This window comes from Delphinapterus leucas, chromosome 9, assembly GCF_059928025.1.
Source record: "Delphinapterus leucas isolate spDelLeu-1000000601 "Yukka" chromosome 9, BTC_Dleu_Yukka2, whole genome shotgun sequence".
NCBI lineage: Eukaryota > Metazoa > Chordata > Mammalia > Artiodactyla > Monodontidae > Delphinapterus > Delphinapterus leucas.
This window is the reverse complement of record NC_143137.1, coordinates 54,024,059-54,048,831: the sequence shown is the minus strand read 5'-3', so window position 1 is coordinate 54,048,831 and position 24,773 is coordinate 54,024,059. Positions and strand designations below refer to the sequence as shown.

Below are 24,773 nucleotides of genomic sequence, written 5' to 3'. Positions count from 1 at the left end.
ATTTGCCTGTGAAGACATCTGGTCCTGGGCTTTTGTTGGAAGATTTTTAATCACAGTCTCAAATTCAGTGCTTGTGATTGGTCTGTTTATATTTTTTATTTCTTCTTGGTTCAGTCTTAGAAGGTTGTGCTTTTCTAAGAATTTGTCCATTTCTTCCAGGTTGTCCTTTTTATTGGCATATAGTTGCTTGTAGTAATCTCTCATGATCCTTTGTATTTCTGCAGAGTCAGTTGTTACTCCTTTTTCTGTTCTAATTCTATTGATTTGAGTCTTCTCCCTTTTTTTCTTGATATGTGTGGCTAATGGTTTATCAATTTTGTTTACCTTCTCAAAGAACCAGCTTTTAGTTTTATTGATCTGTGCTATTGTTTCCTTCATTTCTTTTTCATTTATTTCTGATCTGATCTTTATGATTTCTTTCCTTCTGCTAACTTTGTGGGTTTTCTTGTTCTTCTTTCTCTAATTGCTTTAGGTGTAAGGTTACGTTGTTTATTTGAGATGTTTCTTGTTTCTTGAGGTGGGAATATATTGCTATAAACTCCCCTCTTAGAACTCTGCTTTTGCTACATCCCGTAGGTGTGGGGTTGTCGTGTTTTCATTTTCATTTTTTTCTAGGTATTTTATTATTTCCTCTTTGATTTCTTCAGTGATCTCTTGTTTATTAAGTAGCATATTGTTTAGCCTCCATGTGTTTGTATTTTTTACAGATTTTTTTCCTGTAATTGATATGTAGTGTCATAGTGTTGTGGTTGGAAAGATACTTGATACGATTTCAATTTTCTTAAATTTACCAGCGCTTGATTCGTGACCCAAGATTCTCTGTCCTGGAGAATGTTCCATGAACACTTGAGAAGAAAGTGTATTCTGTTGTTTTTGGATGGAATGTTCTATAAATATCAATTAAGTCTATCTTATTTAATGTATCATTTAAAGCTTGTGTTTCCTTCTTTACTTTCATTTTGGATGATCTGTCCATTGGTGAAAGTGGGGTGTTAAAGTGCCCTACTATGATTTTGTTACTGTCAATTTCCCCTTTTATGGCTGTTAGCATTTGTCTTATGTATTGAGGTGCTCCTATGTTGGGTGCATATATATTTACAATTGTTATATCTTCTTGGATTGATCCCTTGATCATTATGTAGTGTCCTTCTTTGTCTCTTGTAATAGTCTTTATTTTAAAGTCTATTTTGTCTGATATGCGAATTGCTACTCCAGCTTTCTTTTGATTTCCATTTGTATGGAATATCTTTTTCTATCCCCTCACTTTCAGTCTGTATGTGTCCCTAGGTCTGAAGTGGGTCTCTTGTAGACAGCATATATATGGGTCTTGTTTTTGTATCCATTCAGCCAGTCTGTGTCTTTTGGTGGGACATTTAATCCATTTACATTTAAGGTAATTATCAATATGTATGTTCCTATTACCATTTTCTTAATCGTTTTGTTTTTGTTATTGTAGGTCTTTTCTTTCTCTTGTGTTTCCTGCCTAGAGAAGTTCCTTTAGCATTTGTTGTAAAGCTGGTTTGATGGTGCTGAATTCTCTTAGCTTTTGCTTGTCTGTAAAGGATTTAATTTCTCCATCAAATCTGAATGAGATCCTTGCTGGGTAGAGTAATCTTGGTTGTAGGTTTTTCCCTTTCAGCACCTTAAGTATGTCCTGCCAGTCCCTTCTGGCTTGCAGAGTTTCTGCTGAAAGATCAGCTGTTAACCTTATGGGGATTCCCTTGTGTGTTATTTGTTGTTTTTCCCTTGCTGGTTTTAATATTTTTTCTTTGTATTTGATTTTTAATAGTTTGATTAATATGTGTCTTGGCGTGTTTCTCCTTGGATTTATCTTGTATGGGACTCTCTGCTCTTCCTTGACTTGATTGACTATTTCCTTTCACATATTTTCTCAGTCCCTTTCTTTTTCTCCTCTTCTTCTGGGACCCCTATAATTCGAATGTTGGTGTGTTTAATGTTGTCCCAGAGGTCTCTGAGACTGTCCTCGATTCTTTTCGTTCTTTATTCTGCTCTGCGGTAGTTATTTCCACTATTTTATCTTCCTGGTCACTTATCCATTCTACTGCCTCAGTTATTCTGCTATTGATTCCTTTAGAGAAGTTTTAATATCATTTATTGTGTTGTCCATCATTGTTTGCTCTTTAGTTCTTCTAGGTCCTTGCTAAACGTTTCTTGTATTTTCTCCATTCTATTTCCCAGATTTTGGATCATCTTTACTGTCATTACTCTGAATTCTTTTTCAGGTAGACTGCCTATTTCCTCTTCATTTGTTTGGTCTGGTGGGTTTTCACCTTGCTCCATCATCTGCTGTGTGTTTCTCTGTCTTCTCATTTTGCTTCACTTACTGTGTTTGGTGTCTCCTTTTCACAGGCTGCAGGTTCATAGTTCCCATTGTTTTTGGTGTCTTCCCCCAGTGGCTAAGGTTTGTTCAGTGGGTTGTGTAGGCTTCCTGGTGGAGGCCACTAGTGCCTGTGTTCTGGTGGATGAGGCTGGATCTTGTCTTTCTGGTGGGCAGGACCACATCCGGTGGTGTGTTTTGTGGTGTCTGTGACCTTATTATGATTTTAGGTAGCCTCTCTGCTAATGGGTAGCATTGTGTTCCTGCCTTGCTAGTTGTTTGGCATATGGTGTCCAGCACTGTAGTTTGCTGGTCATTGAGTGGAACTGGGTCTTTGTGTTGAGATGGAGATCTCTGGGAGGGTTTTTGCTGTTTCATATTACATGGAGCCAGGAGATCTCTGGTAGACCAATGTCCTGGACTCAGCTCTCCCACCTCAGAGGCACAGGCCTGACACCTGGCTGGAGCACCAAGACCCTGTCAGCCACACGGCTTAGAAAAAAAGGGAGAAAAAAAGAAAGAAAGAAAGAAGAGAGCATCCAAACCAAAAAATAAATCAATCAGTGATAACAAGCGCTAAAAACTATACTGAAAAAAACAAGAAAAAAAAAAAGAAAAAAAAACGGACAGAACCCTAGGACAAATGATAAAAGCAAAGCTATACAGACAAAATCACACAAAGAAGCATACACATACACACTCACAAAAAGAGAAAAAGGAAAAAATATATATATATATTTTTTAAAAAAAGGAGGAAGAGAGCAACCAAATCAATAAACAAATGTACCAATGATAATAAACTCTAAATACTAAACTAAGATAAACATAAAGCCAGGAATAAATTAGATGCAGAAAGCAAACCCCAAGTCTACAGTTGCTCCTGAAGTCCACCACCTTAGTTTTGGGATGATTTGTTATCTATTCAGGTATTCCACAGATGCAGGGTACATCAAGTTGATTGTGGAGGTTTAATCCGCTCCTCCTGAGGCTGCTGGGATAGATTTCCCTTTCTCTTTGTTCGCACAGCTCCTGGGATTCAGCTTTGGATTTGGCCCCGCCTCTGCGTGTAGGTCACCTGAGGGCATCTGTTCTTCGCTCAGACAGGACGGGGTTAAAATGACAGCTGATTCGGGGGCTCTGGCTCACTCAGGCCGGGGGTGGGGGTGGTGGTGGAGGGGAAGGGCAGGGTACGGAATGCGGGCCGAGCCTGTGATGTTGCAACAGCCTGAGGCACACCATGTGTTCTCCCGGGGGAGTTGTCCCTGGATCACGGGACCCTGGCAGTGGCGGGCTGCACAGACTCCCGGGAGAGGAGGTGTGGATAGTGACCTGTGCTTGCACACAGGTTTCTTGGTGGCAGCAGCAGCAGCGTTAGCGTTTCATGCCTGTCTCTGGGGTCCACACTGATAGCCACGGCTCGCGCCCGTCTCTGGACCTCGTTTAGGCGTTGCTCTGAATCCCCTCTCCTCGCGCACCGCACAATGGTCTCTTGCCTCTTCGCCAGCTCCAGACCTTTTCCTGGACTCCCCTCTCTGCTAGCCGTGGCGCACTAGCCCCCTTCCGGGTGTGTTCACGCAGCCAACCCCAGTCCTCTCCCTGGGATCTGACCTCCGAAGCCTGAGCCGCAGCTCTCAGCCCCCACCCGTCCCGGCGGGTGAGCAGACAAGCCTCTCGGGCTGGTGATTGCTGGTCAGCACCGATCCTCTGTGCGGGAATCTCTCCGCTTTGCCCTCCGCACCCCTGTTGCTGCGCTCTCCTCCGCAGGTCCGAAGTTCCCCCCCTCCGCCAGCCACAGTCTCCGCCTGCGAAGGGGCTTCTAGTGTGTGGAAACCTTTCCTCCTTCACGGCTCCCTCCCACTGGTGCAGGTCCCGTCCCTATTCTTTTGTCTCTGTTTATTCTTTTTTCTTTTGCCCTACCCAGGTACGTGGGGAGTTTCTTGCCTTTGGGGAGGTCTGAGGTCTTCTGCCAGCGTTCAGTAGGTGTTCTGTAGGAGTTGTTCCACACGTAGATGTATTTCTGATGTATCTGTGGGGAGGTAGGTGATCTCCGCGTCTTACTCCTCCTCCACCTTGAAGGTCTCCTTTTATTTTAGCTTTTGAAATAAACATTTATGTTAGATTTTTTGTTTGCATAGGTGTATATACTAGTTTCAAACAGTTTTTAGATGCTCAATAAAACATATCTTTTAGGAACTTTTACTTTTAGCACTTTGCTAGCCAAGTCCTTTAAAAATAATAAAAAGTTATAACATTTCTTTTACAGTATTTTAAAATATAGAATTTTGATTAACATTGACTGGGTGTAATGCCAATGAATTCAAACTAGTGATGTTTATTAAATTTAAGGAAATTGCCTGATAACATCTATCTTACTACAACAACTCAGCTCTCATGGTGGCAAGCCCCAATTCCAATAAATTCCTTATGAACAGGGAAACACCTCCTTAGGACTTAGTTTTCTTAACCTACAAAATGAGGGTGATGGAGGAATTCTGACCTGAGTTGCTCTTGTCAGATGATCCTTCTACATATAACAATGATAAACTGTAAGTTTATCCTTAGAATGACCAGAAGTAAGCAGATTCTGGAGGGCAGTTGACCGTTTGTAAGAAGGGAGATACTCAGATCCCTGTTTTCACAGTTTCTAGCCTAAGAACTGGCCCCAGTCAGTTCTTTTAGGTTGGCTAAAATTCTGCTGCAAAACGCCGGGTATTTTGGCTTGAAGAATGAGAGGTAAGAGTTTGGGATAAGTATAGTTGCTGGAAAGTAATGGAAGATCCAAGGTAGGAGGAATCCAGAGAAGGGAATCCTAAAATCTTTTTAATAAATCTTCTGCTGATGCCTGAACCATGCCTGCACAGGACAAACTTTAAGCAACCAAGCCCAAAAGATATAGCCCAATTAAGTCAATTGCATGCTAAACCAAACCAAACAAACATACAAAAAAAACTAACATTCTTTGGGAAAGTATTACAGACTCCAAGATGTTTGGAAAATAACATTTACAATGTTAAGGATACAACCTAAAATTACTTAATAAATCAAGAAATATGGGAATGTGACTCATTTTTGAGACAAAAGACAATCAACAAAGATCAACCCGGGGATGCCCCAGATGTTGAAGCTAGCAGACAAAGATTTAAAGCAGTTACTATGAAACAGCAGTCTCCAACCTTTTTGGCACCAGGGACCGGTTTCATGGAAGACAGTTTTTCCTCAGGGGGGTGGGGGTGGATGGTTCCGGGATGATTCAAGCACATTACATTTATTGTGCACTTTATTTCTGTTATTATTACACTGTAATATATAATGAAATAATTATACAACTCACCATAATGCAGAATCAATGGGAGCCCTCAGCTTGTTTTTCTGCAACTAGATGGTCCCATCTGGGGGTGATGGGAGACAGTGACACCCGAAGTATGTTGCTTATATCCAGTCTACTCTGTAATCTTGTTTTGGTGGCTGTTACTGCAGAAAACCCTGCTTCACAAAGATAGGATATTGGAAATGGAAGCAGGCTTTTCAGTGCTTTTGTGGCAGTCTCAGGATATTCCGTCTTGACTTTAATCCAGAACATATGGAGATTTGAAGTTGTCTCAAACATACTTTTAAGGCCACCATCATTTGCAGTCTCAAGCAGTTGATCCTTTTCTAGCACGGACAAAGTCGATTCACCTTGCTTATTTACAAATGAGTTGCGGATCCATTCCTTCCCAGTTCGGGGGTCTTTGTAGTTGGGAGGTAATGCTCAAACTCTTTTGAAAGCTGAGATAGGTGATCATGCACCAGCTGGGAGAAAGAAGGCCCCGGTTGAGTCCCTTTCAAAATCTCTGCTTATGTTTGAAACATGTCAAAAATCCCAGTGTTCACTTGTCACCCACATAATTTCAGTTTGGCTTTGAATGGAGCCACTTTATCTGCAGACTTGAACACAGTTATTGTTCTCCCTTGAAGTGACAGATTGAGCTCGTTCAGCAGGTTGAATATGTCACACAAGTAAGCACGTTTTGCAACCCATTCAGTATCACTGAAATGTGTTACCAGTGGTGACTGTTTTTCTAAAAGAAATCTCTGGAGTGGCTCTTATAACTCAGATACTCTGGCCAGTGATCTACCTTTAGAAAGCCACCTCACTTCTGTGTATAAGAGAAGACGTGTGTGCTCTGCATCCATCTCCTCACAGAGCTGTTCCTCCTGAACAGATGTGAGTTAAGGGCATGTAGTTTAATGTGGTTGATAATTTTAATCACCTCCTGCAAAACGTTGTTAAGTTCAGGTGACATTTTTCAGCTGGCCAGCATTTCTCTATGGATGACACAGTGCATAGACTCACGTTCAGAAGCAACCTCTTTGGTCCAAGTAGTGAAACCAGAAAACCATCCAGTCATGGCAGTCGCTCCATCCGTGCATATACCAACACAAAATGACCAATTCAGTTTTCCTGATATGTAATCATTCAAAGACTTGAATAGTTCTGCAGCTGTGGTGTTGCTTGGCAACAAAAGTGCACATAACATATCCTCCTGCACATCCTCCTGAAAAATATATCACACAAATACAAGCATTGTTGCCTTGTTGTCAACATTGGTAGACTCGTCAACCTGAACTGCATACCACGGTGACTCATTAATCCTCTCTAACAATTGTGCCTCAATATCCTCTGCTATTTCATCAGTTCATCTAGTTATGGTGCTAGCTGAAAGAGGAACATGTGCCACCTTTTGAACTGCACCCTCTCCTAAAAGTTGGCCTTAGCAGCAGGCAGGATCAACTCTTCACCAGTAGTGAAGGGCTTCTTAGCTTTAGCAATGCAGTTAGCCACTAAGAACGATGCTCTCAGGGCAGACACATTTGATGAAGTGGTGGCCTTCAATAATTGCTTCAGTTCTTTGTGTGCACGTTTTTTTCTTTTGAAAAACTCCAAAGGCTTGTCTTTTAATGCAGGGTGCTTGGTCTCCATGTGGCAAAGCAGTTCTGAAGGTTTCATGTCTTCGTTAGATAGCTGGTTGCCACATATTATACAAAGCAGGCTTGGAGAATGTGAATCACCTGTTGCAACGAACCCATAATTTAAGTAGGACTCTTGGTATTTTCTTTTAAATGCAGCTTTCTTTTTGTTGGCAGTCTTAGAGTCTTCTATCTCATCACTGGGTCTTTCCACCTTTTCAAAGAAGCTCTCCAGAGACGTTTGTTTTTTACTCATTTTGGCTAGGGTTAACTTATGGGCTTACCAAAACTGTGAATGAGACAAGTGCACAGTGTGGGGAAAGAGGCACAGATGGAAGTGATAAATAAAATAATGGGCGGGCCCTGAATGGACTAAAATAAGTGTCAGATTCTGACTTAAAGACTGCCGCCAGATATAGCTTAATTGTCATTTGCCACTCATTGATAGGGTTTTGATATGAGTCTGCAAGCAATTGATTTATTATGGTCTCCCTGCAGTCAAACCTCTCTGCTAATGATAATGTGTATTTGCAGCCGCTCCCCAGCACTAGCTAGCCTCACCACCTCAGTTCCACCTCAGATCATCAGGCATTAGATTCTCACATGGATTGCGCAACCTAGATCTCTCACATGCACAGTTCACAGTAGGATCGCACTCCTATGAGAATCTAATGCAGCTGCTGATCTGACAGGAGGTGGAGCTCAAGTGGTAATGCGAGTGATGGGGAGCGGCTATAAATACAGATGAAGCTTCGCTCACTCACCCACCGCTCACCTCCTGCTGTGCAACCCGGTTCCTAACAGGCCATGGACCAGTAGCGGTCTATGGCCCGGGGGTTGGGGACCCCTGCTATAAAACATATTCAAGGATGTAAAAGAAAATACGTGCATTATGAATGAAATATAGGATATTTAACAGAGAAAGAGAAACTATAAAAAAGAAACAAATGGAAATTCCAGAACTAAAAAATGTACTATCTGAAATAAAAACTTACCAGATGTCTTTAACACCAGAATGCAAACGAAGAAAGAGTCAGCAAAGCTGAAGATATATTAATAGAAATTATTGGGACTTCCCTGGCAGTCCAGTGGTTAGGACTCCACGCTTCCACTGCAGGGGGCAAGAGTTCGATCCCTGGTCGGGGAACTAAGATCCCGTATGCTGCATGGTGAGGCCAAAAAAAGAAAAAATTAATTAATTAATAGGAATTATCTAACCTGAGGAACACAGAGAAAAAATATTGAAGTAAAAATGAACAAGCCTCAGGGACCATATTGAAAGCTCTAAGAATGTGTAATTAGAGTCCCAGAAGGAGATGAGAAAAAGGAATAATGGGCAGAAATAATATCTAAGGAAAACATGGCTGAATATTTTCCAAATTTGGTGAAAGATGTAACTGTACATTTTCAAGAAGCTTAACAAACCTGAAATGAGATAAAAACAAAGAAAACCACACTGTTGTATAATAAAGAATTTGGCTGGTCTTTGTCCCTAGTTCCTGGGAAATAACCTCTAAATCTCTGGAATTTCTTGGAGTGATAGAAATGTCTTTGTTACTCATGGTGAGCCTCTAGACCCACACCTGAGTTTATGCTGATGAGATGACTCAAAATGGGGGCTAGCCACACCAGAAAGACCAACCAGGTAATTACAGGGTTGGGGCTTTTTAGTCATGTGATATGAGCCCAGCCTCTGAAGAGGGCAGAATTGGCTGGAGATTGAGTTCAAGCACATGGCCAATGATTCAATCAACAAAGTCTATGTAATGAAACTCCAGTAAAAACTCTGGGCACTGAGGTGAGAGAGCCTGATTGGTATTTATACCTTCATGTGCCTGGAAGTTGAGGCATTCTGAGGACACAAAAGCTTTGTGTGTGGGACCCCCAGACCTAACTCTATGGGTCTTTTCACTTGGCTGCTCCTGATTTACATTCTTTATAATAAAACTATAATTATAAATGTAGTACTTTCCTGAGTTCTGTGAGTCATGCTAGTGAATTATAATACTTCAGGGAGTACTTGGAACCCCTGAATTTGTAGCCAGTTGATCAGAAGAATGGTGACCTGAGAACTCTGGGATTTACATCTGGCTTCTGAAGTGAGGGTAGAATTATGCTCCTAACTTCTGAAATTTGACCTAATTCTAGCTGGTTAACATCAGAATTGCATTGCACACACCTAGGCACATAATCATCAAATTTGAGAAAACTAGAGATGTTTTGAAAGCTGTCAGAGAAAAATGACACATTGCATACGAGGGAACTATGATTTGAATTATTGACGACCAGAACACAGTGGAACAACATCTTTAAAGTGCCGGAAGGGAAGGGAGAACAAGCCCACATCAAATCAGAATTCTACATCCAGTGAAAATGATCTTCCAAGAATGAAATGCATTTTCAGAAAAAGAAAGCTAAAAGGAGATATTGACAGTGGGCATGTACTATAAGAAATACTAAGGGGCTTCCCTGGTGGCGCAGTGGTTGAGAGTCCGCCTGCTGATGCAGGGAACATGGGTTCGTGCCCCAGTCCGGGAAGATCCCACATGCCGCGGAGTGGATGGGCCCGTGAGCCATGGCTACTGAGCCTGCGCATCCGGAGCCTGTGCTCTGCAATGGGAGAGGCCACAACAGTGAGAGGCCTGCGTACCGCAAAAAAAAAAAAAAAAAAAAAAAGAAACACTAAGGAAGTTCTACACACTAAAGAGAAATAAAAACAGATGAAAATTCAGATCTTGACTGTTGGGGGGATGAGAGCACTGGAAATTATAACATTGTATCATAGAGTTTTAATGTATGTAGATGTTATACATTTGACAACTTTAGCAAAAACAGGCAAGGGTGAGTAAATGAACTCCTACCTTGCAAGATTTCTGTATTTGACATGAATTGATTCAATATTAACCCTAAGTAGGCTGTTAAAAGTATATATATTGTGACCCGTAAAGCAACCACTAAAAAATAATGCAAAGAGGTAAAGTAAGGATCCTGGAATACATAATGTTTATACATATGCTATGTTTCAGCTAAACTAAAGGTAAACAAACCTAAGCTAAACTTTTTATTTCTTGTTCTTCTTAAATCATGACAACAAACTATTTCTATGAATGGTCTTTTTTGTCAGGGGTAAGGATTATATGATATTTTTTTGACTTCTCTCTTGAACACTTTTTCTCCTGTCTCAGAGTCAGTATTTTGTTCTTCTTTGTCTCCTGTGTTCCTGAAATATATAATGTCTACTTTCCCTTCAATTACTCAGCAGTCAACTAGTGCTTGTTTTCTCTGCAGGGTACTTATTTGTTTCAACTTCATTTCCTGCCCTCTTTCTCCCCAAGGTCATTGAATCACACTTTGATAAATACGTTGTTATTAAGGATTACTAGAGGCAATTGCAATCATAGATTTTTTAAATTAATGTCTTTCATTATAATGAGTCAGAAAGTCAGTGAATTGAAAAATTATTCTTTTTGTGGGTATTCAGCATTAGTCAACATGTCCTTGCTGTCTGTGGAGTGCTCTTCTGAATTCTCTGGGGGTGTGATTATGGCAGTATTGCCTGGAGAAACAAGCTGTATAAAGAAGAAATGGGATAAATAGATAGCTAGTGGGAAGCAGCCGCATAGCACAGGGAAATCAGCTCTGTGCTTTGTGACCACCTAGAGGGGTGGGTTAGGGAGGGTGGGAGGGAGATGCAAGAGGGAGGAGATAAGGGGATATATGTATAGGTATAGCTGATTCACTTTGTTATACAGCAGAAACTAACACACCATTGTAAAGCAATTATACTCCAATAAAGATGTTAAAAAAGAAAAAAAAAAAGAAAAGAAACGGGATAAACAAAAGTGTGACAGAACTTCAGCTAAGTGATTGGAAGGTAGGAAGAATGGGGGCAAATGAATAGGCCACTGGCCTGACTAACCCAGGAAGTCTTCACAGGGAGCACTAGAGTTCTGAAAGACTTGGGTTTGCCTTGTGTAAAGCTGACAAAACTCCCTAAGTGGAGGGAATATCATGGATATGAAGTAGAAATCAGCTAAAGATATTTATTGAGTGCCGATTGTGTCATATGCCAGTCACTAGAAGAATAGGAAGTAAAGATAGTATTATTATAAACTAGTAGGGAAGATTACATGTTCTCATAGAAAGAAAAAAAAAGACAACCAATGTAGTAATAGATGCCAAATATTGTAGTGAAAACGAATACCTAATTGCAGAAGAAAGGCTGAATTAAATGCAAGGGACTTAGAAGTGGGATCAGAGCCTAAATTGACAGAGAGAAAAGGAGAGATATGATATAACTCAGAGATGAAATCTGGGGACAATGGGAATATGCTGGGAACAGAAGGATCATGATAGGGTGGTGATGAATATGTTGATGCTGGTGAAGATGATTTTATTTATTTATTTTAAAAAATACTTATTGGTCATCCATTTTATTCACATCAGTGTATACATGTCAATCCCAATCTCCCAAATCATCACACCACCACCCACAGCCCCGCCACTTTCCCCCCTTGGTGTCCAGACGTTTGTTCTCTACATCTGTGTCTCAATTTCTGCCCTGCAAACCAGTTCATCTGTACCATTTTTCTAGGTTCCACATATATACATTAAGATACGATACTTGTTTTTCTCTTTCTGACTTACTTCACTCTGTATGACAGTCTCTAGATCCATCCACATTTCTACAAATGACCCAATTTTGTTCCTTCTTATGGCTGTGTAATATTCCATTGTCTATATGTACCACATTTCTTTATGCATTCGTCTGTTGATGGGCATTTATGTTGCTTCCATAACCTGACTATTGGAAATAATGCTGCAATGAACATTAGGGTGCATGTGTCTTTTTGAATAATGATTTTCTCTGGGTATGTGCCCAGTAGTGGCATTGCTGGGCCATATGGTAATTCTATTTTTAATTTTTTAAGGAACCTCCATACTGTTCTCCATAGTAGTGAAAATGAATATAGTGGCTGTATCAATTTACATTCCCACCAACAGTGCAGGAGGGTTACCTTTTCACCACACCCTCTCCAGCATTCGTTGTTTATAGATTTTCTGATGATGCCCATTCTAACTGGTGTGAGGTGATACCTCACTGTAGTTTTGATTTGCATTTCTCTAATAATTAGTGATGTTGAGCAACTTTTCATGTGCCTCTTGGCCATCTGTATGTCTTCTTTGGAGAAATGTCTATTTAGGTTTTCTGCCCATTTTTGGATTCGGTTTTTTTTTTTAATATTGAGCTGCATGAGCTGTTTATATATTTTGGAGATTAATCCTTTCTTCATTGATTCATTTACAAATATTTTCTCCCATTCTGAGAAGTGTCTTTTCGTCTTGTTTATGGTTTCCTTTGCTGTGCAAAAGCTTTGAAGTTTCATTAGGTCGCATTCGTTTATTTTTGTTTTTATTTCCATTACTCTAGGAGGTGGATCAAAAAATATCTTGCTGTGATTTATGTCAAAGAGTGTTCTTCCTATGTTTTCCCCTAAGGGTTTCATCGTGTCCGGTCTTACATTTAGGCCTCGAATCCATTTTGAGTTTATTTTTGTGTATGGTGTTAGGGAGTGTTCTAATTTCATTCTTTTACATGTAGCTGTCCAGTTTTCCCAGCACCACTTATTGAAGAGACTGTCTTTTCTGCATTTTATATCCTTGCCTCCTTTGTCATAGATTAGTTGACCATAGGTGCATGGGTTTATCTCTGAGCTTTCTATCTTTTTCTATTGATCTATGTGTCTGTTTTTGTGCCAGTACCATATCGTCTTGATTACTGTAGCTTTGTAGTACAGTCTGAAGTCAGGGAGTCCGATTCCTCCAGCTCCGTTGTTTTCCCTCAAGACTGCTTTGGCTATTCGGGGTCTTTTGTGTCTCCATATAAATTTTAAGATTTTTTATTCTGGTTCTGTAAAAAATGCCATTGGTAATTTGATAGGGATTGCATTGAATCTGTAGATTGCTTTGGGGAGTGTAGTCATTTTCACAATATTGATTCTTCCAATCCAAGAACATGGTATATCTCTCCATCTGTTTGTATCCTCTTTAATTTCTTTCATCAGTGTCTTATAGTTTTCTGTATACAGGTCTTTTGTCTCCCTAGGTAGGTTTATTTCTAGGTATTTTATTCTTTTTGTTGCAATGGTAAATGGGAGTGTTTCCTTAATTTCTCTTTCACATTTTTCATCATTAGTATATAGGAATGCAAGAAATTTCTGTGCATTCATTTTGTATCCTGCAACTTTACCAAATACATTGATTAGCTCTAGTAGTTTTCTGGTGGCATCTTTAGTATTCTCTATGTATAGTACCATGTCATCTGCAAACAGTGACAGTTTTACTTGTTCTTTTCCAATTTGCATTCCTTTTCTTTCTTTTTCTTCTCTGATTGCCATAGCTAGGACTTCCAAAACTATGTTGAATAATAGTGGTGAGAGTAGACATCCTTGTCTTGTTCCTGATCTTAGAGGAAAAGCTTTCAGTTTTTCACCACTGAGAATGATGTTTGCTATGGGTTTGTCGTATATGGCCTTTATTGTGTTGAGGTAGTTTCCCTCTGTGCCCACTTTCTGGAGAGTTTTTATCATAAATGGTTGTTGAATATTGTCAAAAGCTTTTTCTGCATCTATTGAGATGATCATATGGTTTCTATTCTTCAATTTGTTAATATGGTGTATCACATTGATTGATTTGCGTATGTTGAAGAATCCTTGCATCCCTGGGATAAATCCCACTTGATCATGGTGTATGATCCTTTTAATGCGTTGTTCGATTCTGTTTGCTAGTATTTTGTTGAGGAGTTTTGCATCTATATTCATCAGTGATATTGGTCTGTAATTTTCTTTTTTTGTAGTATCTTTGTCTGGTTTTGGTATCAGGGTGATGGTGGCCTCATAGAATGAGTTTGGGAGTGTTCCTTCCTCCGCAATTTTTTGTAAGAGTTTGAGAAGGATGGGTGTTAGCTATTCTCTAAATGTTTGATAGACTTCACCTGTGAAGCCATCTGGTCCTGGACTTCTAATCTAATCCTGGATTTCTAATCTCATAGCATTGTGGTCAGAAAAGATGCTTGATATGATTTCAATTTTCTTAAATTTACTGAGGCTTGATTGGTGACCCAAGATGTGGTTTATCCTCTAGAATGTTCCATGCACACTTGAGAAGAAAGTGTAATCTGCTATTTTAGGATGGGATGTCCTATAAATATCAATTAAATCTATCTGGTCTATTGTGTCATTTAAAGCTTCTGTTTCCTTATGAATTTTCTGTGTGGATGATCTGTCCATTGGTGTATGTTAGGTGTTAATGTCCCCTACTATTATTGTGTTACTGTCGATTTCCCCTTTTATAGCTGTTAGCAGTTGCCTTATGTATTGAGGTGCTCCTATGTTGGGTGAATATATATTTATAATTGTTTTATCTTCTTCTTGGATTGATCCCTTGATCATTATGTAGTATTCTTCCTTGTGTCTTGTAACATTCTTTATTTTAAAGTCTATTTTATCTTATATGAGTATCGCTACTCCAGCTTTCTTTTGATTTCCATTTACATGGAATATCTTTTTCCATCCTCTCACTTTCAGTCTGTATGTGTCCCTAGGTCTGAAGTGGGTCTCTTGTAGACAGCATATATATGGGTCTTGTTTTTGTATCCATTCAGCAAGCCTTTCCATTTTGGTTGAAACATTTAATCCATTCATGTTTTAGGTAACTATCGAGATGTATGTTCCTATTACCATTTTCTTAATTGTTTTGGGTTTGTTTTTGTAGATCCTTTTCTTCTCTTATGTTTCCCACTTAGAAAAGTTCCTTTAGCATTTGTTGTAGAGCTGGTTTGGTGGTGCTGAATTCTCTTATCTTTTGCTTGTCTGTAAGGCTTTTGACTTCTCCATCGAATCTAAATGAGATCCTTGCTCCATAGAGTAATCTTGATTGTAGGTTCTTTCCTTTCATCACTTTAAGTATGTCATTGCCACTCCCTTGTGGCTTGTACAGTTTCTGCTGAGAAATCAGCTGTTAACCTTATGGGAGTTTCCTTGTCTGTTATTTGTCGTTTTTCCCTTGTTGCTTTCAATAATTTTTCTGTGTCTTTAATTTTTGCCAATTTGATTACTATGTGTCTCCGCATGTTTCTCCTTTGGTTTATCCTGTATGGGACTGTCTGTACTCCCTGGACTTGGGTGTCTGTTTCCTTTCCCATGTTAGGGAAGTTTTTGACTATAATCTCTTCAAATATTTTCTCAGGTCCTTTCTCTCTCTCTTCTCCTTCTGGGACCCCTATAATGTGAATGTTGTTGTGTTTAATGTTGTCCCAGAGGTCTCTTAGGCTGTCTTCATTTCTTTTCATTCTTTTCTCTTTATTCTGTTCTGCAGCAGTGAATTCCACCATTCTGTCTTCCAGGTCACTTATCTCTTCTTCTACCTCAGTTATTTTGCTATTGATTCCTTCTAGTATAGTTTTCATTTCAGTTATTTTATTGTTCATCTCTGTTTGTTTGTTCTTTAATTCTTCTAGGTCTTTGTTAAACATTTCTTGCATCTTTTCGATCTTTGCCGGCATTCTTTTTCCAAGGTCCTGGATCATCTTCACTATCATTATTCTGAATTCTTTTTCTGGAAGGTTGCCTATCTCCACTTCATTTAGTTGTTTTTCTGGGGTTTTATCTTGTACCTTCATCTGGTACATAGCCCTCTGCCTTTTCATCTTGTCTATCTATCTGTGAATGTGGTTTTTGTTCCACAGGCTGCAGGATTGTAGTTCTTGCTTCTGCTGTCTTTCCTCTGGTGGATGAGGCTATCTAAGAGGCTTGTGCAAGTTTCCTGATGGAAGGGACTGGTGGTGGGTAGAGCTGATTGTTGCTCTGGTGGGCAGAGCTCAGTAAAACTTTAATCTGCTTGACTGCTGATGGGTGGGCTGGGTTCCCTCCCTGTTGGTTGTTTGTCCTAAGGCGACACAACACTGGAGCCTATGCAGGCTCTTTGTGGGACTAATGGCAGACTCTGGGAGAGGTCACGCCAAGAAGTACTTCCCAGAACTTCTGCTGCCAGTGTCCTTGTCCTCACGGTGAGAAAGAGCCACCCCCCACCTTTGTAGGAGACCCTCCAACACTAGCAGGTCAGTCTGGTTCAGTCTCTGTGGGGTCACTGCTCCTTCCCCTGGGTCCCGATGCACACACTACTTTGTGTGTGCCCTCCAAAGAGTGGAGTCTCTGTTTCCCCCAGTCCTGTCGGAGTCCTGCAATCAAATCCCAGTAACCTTCAAAGTCTGTTTCTCTCAGAATTCCTCCTCCAGTTTCCGGACCCCCAGGTTTTAAAGCTTGACGTGGGGCTCAGAACCTTCACTCCAGTGGGTGGATTTCTGTGGTGTAAGTGTTCTCCAGTTTGTGAGTCACCCACACAGCAGTTATGGGATTTGATTTTATTGTGATTGCACCCCTCGTACTGTCTCATTGTGGCCTCTCCTTTGTCTTTGGATGTGGGGTGTCTTTTCTGGTGAATTCCAGTGTCTTCCTGTCAATGATTGTTCAACAGTTAGTTGTGATTCTGGTGTTCTTGCCAGAGGGAGTAAGAGCATGTCCTTCTACTCCACCATCTTCGAAGATGATTTTAATAAAAATGGTCCATAGTGTGGAAAACATAGTTGCTTATTACTTAGGGATTGTTTTACATATAATGATAATTAGATGGGTTAGTTAACTTGACCTTAACCACCTGTTAAATCTAAGCTTCCACATGAATTTATCATGGCTATTTTTAAAGGTACTATGTACTTTTGAGTTTCACCACTACACCTTCTTTTTGCCAAATGAAAAATATTATTTCAAGACCAATTCTCCAAGTGTTTGACCTATAGCAGTCTTCTGATTCTTCAGCTGTATCTTCTGTCTTAGTCTATTCAGGATAACATAACAAAATACCAGAGACTTGGTAGCTTATAAACAAGAGAAATTTATTTTTCACTGTTCTAAAGTCTAGAAGTCCAAGATCAGCTTGCCTGCATGGCTGGGTTTTAGTGAAGGCCCTTTTCTGGATTGCAGACTACCTACTTCTTGCTGTGTCCTCACCTGGTAAAAGAGGCTGGGGATCCCTCTAGAACCTCTTTTATAAAGCACTGATCGCATTCAGGAGGGTTCCACCTGCATGACTTAAACACTTCCCACAGGCTCTACCTCCTAATACCATCACCTTTGGGGATTAGAATTTCAACATATAAATTTTTTGGAGGACACAAACATTCAGACCATAGCATCCTCCCTTTAGTTCTGTGACATCATACTACCCTGGAGCTTGTATAGGCTGATTGTTCTATCTCTTCTTCCTTCACTGATTCTATCTGCAGTTCATGGACCCCTAAATTTGGACATAGTCTTCCATCTTCATCTCAACTTTCTTTTATCAATGTATACTCTCATAGCAAAAGTAATTTTCTATTAAAACAGAGACCTTTCAGCTTAAATTTCTAGCTAAATTTTAGATACTTCAGAAGATCCAGAATCAAATCTAATGCAACACATCCTGAATCAAATGTATCCTCCCCACTAATCTTCCTTTCCATTTTTCATATTGTCACTGTCACCCCCATAACGATGCATGCCAAAAATGTTAGTTCTCTTTTCTTTCCATCTCATATCAATATGACCAGTCACCAAGCTTTGTCTTTATGTATTTGAAATATGTCTTGTCACTATCCTAGAAGTTTTGACATGCATTATTTGACAGTAGAAAAGAATATACCTAACACATATTTGTTGGCAACTGTAATCATAAAGACTAGTAAATTTACCATCCATAGAAGCTCTCTGTGCGTTCTTCTACATCTCATTCCCTGAAACGTAACCACTCTCCTGAATTTTGTGTTAATCACTTCCTTACCATTAAAATTACATTATCATATATGTGTATTTATAGAGAACATGTGGTTTCATTTTGCTTGTCTTTGAAATTTATAAAAATGGTATCTTCTGCAATTTGCTTTTTTCGCCTATAATGCATATAGCTGCAGTCTATTCATTTTCACTGCCGAATTACATCCCATTTTGTGAATGTACCATGGTTAATTTATCTATTCTCCTGTTAACCATTAGGTCATTATGATTGTTTCCATGTTTCTGGCTTTTATGAAGAGTGCTACTATGAACATTCCATTATAGTGTATGTCTCTTGGTGCCCATGTACAAGAGTTTCTTCAAGATCTTTCCTGGGAGTAAAAAGATTTATTGCAGATTGTGTGCTTGTTCAGACTCACAAGATAGTGCCAATTTGTGCTCTAGACTAATTGAACTAATTTACACTCCTCCTAGCACTGTGTAAGAAGAGTCCCTGTTGTTTCATGTGATGGTTAAGTATATATGTCACCTTGACTGGGCCATGGAGTGCCCAGATATTTGGTTAAATAGTATTTCTGGGTATGTTTGTGATGGTACTTTTGGATGAGATTAGCATTTGAATTAGCAGACTGAACGAAGATGGCCCTCCCTTGCTCTCTCTGCCTGACTGTTGATCTGGGACGTTGGTCTTCTCTTTAACTTGGACTATGATTTACATCATTGGCTCTCCTGGTTCTCAGGCCTTTGGACTTAGACTGGAACTACACCACCAGATTTCCTGGGTCACGAGCTTGCAGACAGCTGATCATGGGACTTCCCAGCCTCCATAATCATGTGAGCTAATTCCTTATACCAAATCAGTCTCTCTCTCTCTCTCTCTCTCTGTCATCTCTCTGTTTATTTAGCCCATGTTTCTCTAGATAACCCTGACTAATACCCTTCATATGCTCACCAACACTTGATTTTGCTAGACTTCTTAATTTTTGACGACCTGATGGGTGTGAGTTCATATCTTATTATGGTCTTTCACTATATGAACTTCCTTGCTTGCAATGAGGTTATGAATATACTTATTCAATCATTCATTAGTTACGTTTCCTTATCTATGAAATGGCCCTCTAAGCCTTTTGCCTAGTTTTCTGTTGTGGTATTTGTCTTTTTCTTGTTGATTCCTTGGAAGATTCTTATATCTTGGATCCTAATTCTAATCCATTTGTGGTTATATGTGCTGTAGATGTCTTCTCCCAGATTATACTTATCTTTTATCTTTATTTATGGTGTCTTGTGATTAACAGATTTAATTTTAATGTAGTCAAATGTATTAATTTTTCTTTTATGCTTAGCACTACTTGTATTTTGTGTAATGCTTGCCAACCTCAAGATCAGAAAGATATTCTGAATTTCCTCTTAAAGTTGTAATGCTTTGCTTTTCACATTGAAATTCTTAATCTACTTGGGATTGATTTTTGTGATTGTATGAGGTAGGAATCTACTTTTTTTTGGCCACACTGCAGGACTTGCAGGATCATCGTTCCCCAACCAGGGATCGAATCTGAGCCCTTGGCAGTGAAAGCAGAGTCCTAACCACTGGACCTCCAGGGGATTCCCAGGAATCCACTTTTTTTTTTTTTTTTCTCTGTATGGATAACCAATCGTCTTAGCCTCAATTAGTGAAAAAGACACTGTTGCCTTACAGATCTGCAATGCTGGTTCTGTCACATATAAGTCTATAAATGTATACGTCTGTTTTTAGGCTCTCTAATCTACTCAGTTGGTTAATTTCTCTTTTCCTGAGCCAATGACATCCTGTTTAATCACCAGTGAGTCCCCTTTCCTTATTGTTGTTCTTTAGGAAAAGCTTAGCTATTTTGGATCTTTTCTCTACCATATACATTTTAGAATAACTTTTCATTAACCCTGGTATGATTTTGGTTGAAAATTTGTGTATTATTTTGGGAAGATAGATATCTTTAGACCACATATTAGCATTCTTTTTGTTGAAATTTTTTTAATGCCTTTCAAGAAAAAAATTCTCCATAAAGGATTTAATGTCCTCGTTGCATTTATTTCTAGATATCTTATATTTTTTTCTTATTATAAATAACATCTCTTTTCTAATTTATATTGTTTGTTTCTCAGGTATAGAGATGCAGTGGATATTTTAGATTGAACTTATATTCAGACACCTTACAAAACCTTACAAAACTCTTGTAAAATAGTTTGTGGATATAATTTATTATTTAAAAAAACAAACACATACATAGCATTCTTACTATGTGTAGCCACTATTCCAAACACTTCACAAATGTTCATTTAATTATCTCAACATCCCTATGAAACAGGTTTATTTATTTATTATTTATTTATTTATTTATTTTGCGGTAAGCGGGCCTCTCACTGTTGTGGCCTCTCCCATTGCGGAGCACAGGCTCCGGACGCGCAGGCTCAGTGGCTATGGCTCACAGACCTAGCCGCTCCGCGGCATGTGGGATCTTCCCAGACTAGGGCACGAACCCGTGACCCCTGCATCAGCAGGCGGACTCTCAACCACTGTGCCATGAGGGAAGCCCCAGGTTTATTTTTTAATCCCCGTTTTACAGATAAGGAAACTAAGTCACAAAGAGATTAAGTAACTGCCCAAAGTCACAAATTTTCATTTGAACCTAGAAGGTGGGATTTAAATCCAGGCAGTTGATCTCTAAGCTCCATGCTAAACCAATAGCTTTGCTGCCTCCCCACTAGACTGAAAAGTTCTGTTTCTTCCTTTCTAATCCTTATCTTCCCTCCTTTTTTTTTTTTAACCTTTCTTTGAGGGTATTGTTTTGAATGTTAACAAAGATAATCCTTGTCTTGTTATTAATTTAAAAGAGAATACTTTTATTTATTTATTTATTTTTAACATCTTTATTGGAGTATAATTGCTTTTACAATGGTGTGTAAGTTTCTGCTTTACAACAAAGTGAATCAGTTATACATATACATATGTCCCCATATCTCTTCCCTCTTGCGGCTCCCTCCCTCCCACCCTCCCTATCCCACCTCTCCAGGTGGTCACAAAGCACAGAGCTGATCTCCCTGTGCTATGTGGCTGCTTCCCACTCGCTCTCTATTTTACGTTTGGTAGTGTATATATGTCCATGCCACTCTCTCACTTTGTCACAGCTTACCCTTCCCCCTCCCCATATCCTCAAGTCCATTCTTTGGTAGGTCTGTGTCTTTATTCCCATCTTGCCCCTAGGTTCTTCAGCACCTTTTTTTTTTTTTTTTTTTAGATTCCATGTATATGTGTTACCATACGGTATTTGTTTTTCTCTTTCTGACTTACTTCACTCTGTATGACAGACTCTAGGTCCATCCACCTCACTACAAATAACTCAGTTTCGTTTCTTTTTATGGCTGAGTAATATTCCATTGTATATATGTGCCACATCTTCTTTATCCATTCATCTGTTGATGGACACTTAGGTTGCTTCCATGTCCTGGCTATTCTAAATAGAGCTGCAATGAACATTTTGGTACATGACTCTAAAAGAGAATACTTTTAATGATTTACCATAGAAAGATGCTTGCTGTAGGGTTTTGGTGGATAACATTTGAGAGGTTAAGGAAATTCACTTCTATTCTTAGTTTACTAAGAGGATTTTTATTGTTTTTTATCTTTAATGGTTGTTGCATTTAATCAAGTGGTTTCTCTCTTCAGTTTGTTTTTGTGGTGAATCCACTAATTGATTTTCATATGTTGATCTTTGCATCCCTGGGATAATCCCAGCTTGATACTGATGTGTATTTTCCTAAATCCTGCTGAATTTGGTTTGATAATATTTTGTTTAGGATCTTTCATCTATCATCATTAGTGAGATACTCTTGTGACTTTACTCTTTTTCACACTGTCCTTGTTCCTGGGTCTCGGGACTGGGGAGGTGGGCAAGGTGAGGGCGGGGCCTTGAGAGCGGCCACATACTCTGCCCCCTCACTCAGTCTCTAGAAAGGGAGCGTGGTTCGGGCTGCAGGGCTGACTTCGAGATTCCTCAGCGGCGGCAGCAGATTCTGCAGCGCCGCTCCCGGAGAGCCTGAGCCGCTTGGCTCCGGAGCGCGGTGCGGCCGAGACGGTTCCCTAGGTTGAGTTCAGGGCGCCCGGGGTGCGCTGGCGGCAGGTCGCAGAGCACCGCTTCCACCTGTCACCAGCCTGTAGGGGTGGGTTCGGCTGGGCAGGGGGTGGGAGTCTGCTCAGAGATCTCTTGTCCCTTCCAGTCAAGAGCCGCCCTCATCCCTCGAGGGAGCGCAGCGCACGCACGACATCGCACCCGGACGCTCGCCTCCGCCGCCTAAGAGAGGTACCATTCCCCGCAGGCTCCTTGTCTGCGTCCAGGTGACCCGACCCGGCAGGAGAGCACTGATCCGGAGGGTAACCTGAAATTCTTGAGGAATAAAATTCTCTGGTCCCACTCAGTCCTTTGTATTATAAACTGGCCACTGTCAGCTCTGTTTGGGAAACCTGCACAATTTTCCACAACGTGAAACGACCCGACTAACCTAAGTTTAAATTTGTTTCGTTGAGTTTGTCTCTTTAACCTAACTTCCTTTTTTTGGGTGGGGTGGTGGTTAGGGGGCAGTGGAGGACGGAGGTTTACGGGGAAGAATGTGAGTACTGTCTTCCGGATCTGTCCTCGCCACTCCACTCCTCCGACCAGGCTGTCAAGGTTGTGTCAGGGACATTTCCAATGCCAGCCTGGAATGGTAGGGCCATTCAAAGCGAATTTAGACCTTGACTTCACCTATAGGCTTCAGGTCGATTTACTGAGCAATCAGTTTTCAGGGAAACTTGTGCAAAGAATCGTGAGAAAATACCTAGATTTTGCTGAATGTTATTGGTGCTGCACCATGTCGTATTGGCTTATATCACTTTTATTGTCTTCGTGCTCCTTTGTGTATGTATGTTAATCTTCTCTAACCAGCTCCTGAACAACCTGAGAAAAGTCAGGGATCCACCAGATATCAGTGCATAACAAATATTTTTTCAATGAATAAATTTCATCAGTAACTTTGAAACCTAAAATGGTGCTTGAGCATCCAACACTTGATAGATTGGAAAGCGTCAATTTAAAGAAAACCACACACACCATTTTTTATGGTTACCTGTAGAAAGGGCTGCATTTTGATCTTCTTGGTTGAAATGTATTGTGGTAGGAGTCTTGGATAGAGAGACAGGAGACCTGAGAACTTGCTGAATCATATCACTGAGAATTTTTCTAATCTGTAAAAGTAGAAGGTTGGAACACATGCTTTTTAGAGTTTCTTTCAGCTCCAAAGGTCTTTGATGAAATGAATGTATCACAACTTCATAAACATGTGTTGGATTTCAGTGGCTCCTGAAGACTGTTTATCAGAATGTTGGTAAAGCTGTTGTTATATCCTTTCGAAGGAAAGTATGAGAGTCAGCAACTTAGAGGAAAACCAATAAATACATAGTAGGCAAATTTGACTTGATCAAAACCAAATACATAAGTATTTATAATTTTTTAGGTTTGATAAAAACCAAATACATAAGTAGTTATAACTTTTTAGGTTTAAACAGATCATCAAGTAATTGAATAATTTTAAGTTAAAAATATATCTTCATTTTTTTTTTCTGTATAGAATGTGAATTTTGCCACAAGAAGATGGTTCTACCTGCCTCTGGGCTGCATGATGCTGATAAATCTGATTAACGCGGATTTTGAATTTCAAAAGGGGGTGCTTGCCAGCAACAGCCCAGGGATCATGGAAGACATTGATCTCCAGTGCTGGAATGCTTGCTCTTTGACACTGATAGATCTCAAGGAAATCAAGATAGAGCACACTGTGGATTCTTTCTGGAGTTTCATGTTGTTCCTGCAAAAATCCCAGCAGCCTAGACATTATAATGTCTTCTTAAGCATAGCTCAGGATTTCTGGGACATGTATGTAGACTGCTTGCTTTCAAGATCCCATGGAATGGGCAGAAGACAGGTGATGCCTCCCAAGTATAATTTTCCACAGAAGATAATGGGAGGTAATTTAAATGTGTACTTAAGAGAATAGCAGTTTAGTTTTCTTAAAAATTCAATATTTAATCTTTCTGATTTTTAAAGTTTATCTAATAAGCTAGCAAATTTGCCATATTTTTTCCTAATATGATCAGCTTTGATTTTCATTTTTACTGATTTTATATTATTTAGAAACCAGAGGAGCTCTGATGTGCAAATACTAGATTCTAAATGATCTTGGAATGATATATTTTTGTAGATCATTAAATTATCATCTTATTTTTTTCCCCATGAGTAGTTCATAAGAAAGCCATTTAGCCATGTAATTATTCATATTACATTTTTTGAAAAAATTTTAAAACATCAACATGTATTTAGGCTTTTGAAATTAATTTTTTCAATAGGGTTGTTTAAAGGGAGGGTATATTAAGAGTTCATATTAGAACAAATGTTAACAATTTTTCCTCTCTAACCTTACAGGACTGGATTTTACAAAACATGAGTTTTACATTTAAGAGCACACAGAAAATACCTCAAGCAAGATGACACCAACCTGAAAATTTAACCCTGTGTCAGTATTTATGAGCTCGAATATTTCCTGTAGCATTTATCAGAATTATTTCTAATTCTTTAATATTGATGAAGATTGTA

At 39.6% G+C, this 24,773-nt stretch overlaps 1 protein-coding gene across 1 annotated transcript in view; it reads left to right on the top strand.

Annotated features, from left to right (window-relative positions):
• The window catches only part of FAM237B (family with sequence similarity 237 member B), a 39,783-nt gene extending 15,010 nt beyond the window's left edge, over positions 1–24,773 (top strand). Inside the window, exons 2-3 of the mRNA XM_089917084.1 lie at positions 22,369–22,522; positions 23,755–24,773. Of these exons, the coding sequence (XP_089773210.1) occupies positions 22,369–22,522; positions 23,755–24,177 (577 nt within the window). The 3' untranslated portion in view covers positions 24,178–24,773. The remainder of the gene's footprint in view (positions 1–22,368; positions 22,523–23,754) is intronic.